The sequence below is a fragment of the Dreissena polymorpha genome, chromosome 15 (genome assembly GCF_020536995.1).
Source record: "Dreissena polymorpha isolate Duluth1 chromosome 15, UMN_Dpol_1.0, whole genome shotgun sequence".
NCBI lineage: Eukaryota > Metazoa > Mollusca > Bivalvia > Myida > Dreissenidae > Dreissena > Dreissena polymorpha.
Genome location: NC_068369.1, coordinates 50,904,340 through 50,908,383, shown reverse-complemented (window position 1 = coordinate 50,908,383; position 4,044 = coordinate 50,904,340). Strand labels below are relative to the sequence as shown.

Below are 4,044 nucleotides of genomic sequence, written 5' to 3'. Positions count from 1 at the left end.
GATCTTTAATACTCGAAAATAACTCAATAAAAATCGATACGAACCGATGTAAAAATAATATTCGTAACTTGATTTTGTAATTCTAAATAGTACGACCAGATTTTAAAATAAATACGTAAATGACTTGAAAATAATTCTTAATTAAGAAAATACGACCCTTATCTGGAGCTCTGATGGCTGTCGGTTGAAGGGCACTGTTTTATTGTGAAACCTGATGATCACTATCTGCTCTGAACAGTTTGGTTCCTGTGGGTTCAAGTTTAGTGCCTTAGTGTCGTTGGCCCTCTCGCTTATCTTCATGCAGAAATTTTGTCAGGGTCAATTTTTGACTTTAATATGAGGGGTTCAAGATGCAACTTTATAGGTAGTAAGCTCGCAAATTGTTTGAAAACCTGTTCTTCAAACTTAACTGCCAAGGCCTTCCAACAAAGTAGCATGTGGTTGTTACTTTAGATAGAAATTTCTAGTTTTAATTTGTGAAATTCTTATCCACATGATTTTACAGACGTAAATAAAACAGGAATTTAACTACATTTTATATACATAAATATATCAGAATTTTATGTTGAATGATACTTTTGTTAACAACAAATCAACAGGAAATAGAAAGATATTGCCAATTATGTTATCATTTAAGCTGCAATACATTTTCTTTTGTTTTTGAAGAAGGTACTTTCGAATTAATTGTTGTAAAGAATACAGATATATGGTCTTTTGTTTTTGGAGGGGGTACTTACAAATTAATTGTTTCAAAGAATACAGATGGATGATTCTTGTTAATACCATTGTTACAAAGTTAGCCTGGATGCTTTTTTATTGGTTCCTTGAATTGAGATACTTATTCTTTGTATGCATGCACAAACCAATTGTTTAACAAATCTTTGCCACTTAGGCCAGTACTGTTTTATGTCACATGACCGGTGACACAAGTACTTTGTTTACTAGGGTTAAAACCTTGCAAAAAAAACTTCAGATTGATTTGTATTTGACTTTGTTACACTGGACATTACTTGTTGATAAACTTTGGACAATAGCTAGATTAGTGTGTTTTGTTTAGTTTGATAATTAATAAGACAAGATACCTTATTATTTGAGTTAAATCAAAGATTTAGACATCAAAAGCTTCAGTGGGCAACAAAATGGCAACCTTTTCGCAACCCACTATTGAAAAAGGATCTGACATGGTCCTAGACTTCTTGTGTTCGACCTGCGAAGAAAAGAAACTGAAGGAATCAGCTGATTATTATTGCGAATCCTGCGTAAAGTTTTTCTGCCAAAAATGTATTGACATGCACAGCCAGTTGTTTACGCAACATTCCCCTCATGGAAGTGGAGATATGAAGAAATGGCCAGTTGCCAAGAAGGTGGAAGATTGTCTTCTTAAATGTGATGTTCATAAAGAAGAAAACAATGACATGTTTTGCAAAGACCATAGCCAGCTGTGCTGCCATAAATGTGCTATTCTGAATCACAGGTATTTTTTTTAAATCTCATTTGTCTTACAAACATTAGAGACAGAAAGTGTATGGTTTTAAACTGCTTTGAAATGAACTTTAATACTTATCCAAAAAAATCAAGTAAAGAGTACAAATAATAAATATGTTATTTTAAGAAACTGCCATTTCTTGTGCTATGAATAACAAAATATTTCAGTTATAAACTTACTTTTAACTGTGTAATTTCTATAGTCTGATGCACTTAAAACGTTTGTTTAAGACTACAAACATGTAACTATACCACACTTGAGTCTAGAAAGAGGTAAATTATGTAAGTTATCCTTTTCCTGCATTAATTAAAAAAAATTATAAAGATAATCAATGAAGATTTTTGTTACTGAGATTTTCCAGATTAATTTTGCAGAAGATCAAGCTGTAAAATTAAATACTTTGCATCATGTAATTTACAGGACATGCACAACGGTGATGCTTTTATCAGAGTTGGTAAAAACTACACCCACAGACCTCAAACAAGTATCAGTTACCATCCAAACTACTCTGGCAAAACTGAAGGATCTTCAAGAAAACCAGGAGGATAGCCTTCAGTCTCTGCTAAGTTCATACGATGAGCAGTTGCACAAAATACAGGAAAATTGTAAAAAATTAATTGCAGACTTAAACAAGCTTGAACAGAAGACAAAGCAGAAATTGAAAGATACACTGACCAAATTGCAAGCCCCTCTTGAACGGGATATCAACAAATGTGCCACTCTTCAAGATGAATTAAAACAACTTGGAGACGCTATTCACGTCATTGGTGATAAAAGCAAGCAGGAACTATCTCTTATAGCTAGCATTAAATGCCAGGATAGAATACAGCAGTTTGAAAAATATCAAAAGGAGAACTTTGTCGAAGTAAAATCTTTGATAAATTTCCAGCACAATATTGAAATTGTGCAGTACCTTTCCAAGTTGTCAGGTCTTGGGAGGATTGAACACATTACCCAGACTTTGAAAGTGCAGGGAAATCCAAACCAAATAATAAGGATGTACGAGAAGTCTGAGTATAATGTTCGTGCACGATGGGATAATGTGTTGTTAAATTGCAGTATCATAGATGTATGTGTTCTTCCTAGTGGACTGGTCCTGGCTGCAGACGACTTCAACAATAATGTCAAGCTGCTAAACCAACAGTACCAGGTAGTGAGTCAGTGTAGTGTATCTGGCCAGCCATTTAACATGTCTCTGATCACACCCAGTGAGGTTGGTGTTACTGTTGGTTCAAAGATCAAGTTCATCGAAGTCAACAACAGTAAGCTGGTAAAGGTTAGAAAACTTCAATTACAACATACATGCAAAGGTATTGCCTACCATGAGGGAAACCTTTTTGTCACCTCTGGGACAGCACTGTACAAGTACCGGTACGCACAGAACGATAAAATAGGCAGGAAACTGCATGAGAATAAATATGAGAACACAGGTAAGAATTTAGTTGGATATATCTTTATAAACTAGAAATGTATTATAACGAGTCATACAGCATTTGTAGAAGTTATTATTATAACAGCAAAAAACTCATAAAAATGTCTATATATGTATATTGAGTGTCAAGACAGGTCCCTGTAAATAAAGTGAGTTGCTGTTATAAAACAACATTCTGACCAGTTCTTTATTTTGCTGTTATCAAATAATCATACAAGTATAATATGCTTAAAATAGTTTCAATGTATGTTACACAATAATATGTATTAAAATTGCTGCAAACAACAAACAAGAAATACAAAAAATAAAACTTTTGTACACACACATAATTTTGTATGCATACATCTATACATTTGTTTTAATGATTTTCAACCATAATTTTGACAAAGGATTGTAATCATGTATTCTGTTTTGCAGTATCACGTTGTGCAGTGAGCCCAACAGGTGACAAGCTGTACATCACTAACAAAACCCAGGACAAGCTCCTCACTCTGGCCAGGGATGGATCAGTCCTTGCCGTCTTCATGGACCCTAAACTGATAGAACCGACTGGTGTACATGTTACACCTGCAGGCCAGGTGCTGGTGTGTGGCGCAAGGTCACATACTATCTTACAGGTGGACAATAAGGGATGTAGGCAGCTGGCTACACTGGGTACAGAAAGGGATGGGATAAAATACCCATACTCGGTTTACTACAACACTGACACCATTATTGTTGGACAGTGGGATAACAACAACGTCTTGGTGTTCAAAGTGAAATAGCTTATTATTCTTGTATCTGGTATGTATTATAATAAGTGTTATAAATTACAATAGCTGTTAGTCAATTATTTTCTCCATAAAATCAAAAATCCAATGTTACAATGCAACAATTCTTTTTAATACAGTTTGTATATGTGTAGTTTTACGTGATGCAAGTAACAATAGGTGTTTGTGTAATAGTGTATGTTAAATTGCAAGAATGTTTTTGAAATGTGGATACACATATTTTTCTAAAATTAATGTTATTTTTCTTTGTGAGCTCACCTGATTGCTCAGGTGAGCTTTTGTGATCGGTCTTTGCCCGTCTTCCGTCTGTCCGTCCGTCATCCACATTTGGTTTGTAAACACTCTTGAGGCCACAT

General features: G+C 34.5%; 1 protein-coding gene across 1 annotated transcript; it reads left to right on the top strand.

Moving 5' to 3' along the window:
- Window positions 1–1,139: 1,139 nt before the first annotated feature.
- On the top strand, window positions 1,140–3,682 carry LOC127859745 (uncharacterized). The gene is made up of 3 exons (XM_052397253.1): window positions 1,140–1,474; window positions 1,907–2,916; window positions 3,336–3,682. The coding sequence occupies exons 1-3, from the start codon at window positions 1,140–1,142 to the stop codon at window positions 3,680–3,682; spliced, it is 1,692 nt and encodes a 563-aa protein (XP_052253213.1).
- The last annotated feature ends 362 nt before the right edge of the window (window positions 3,683–4,044 follow it).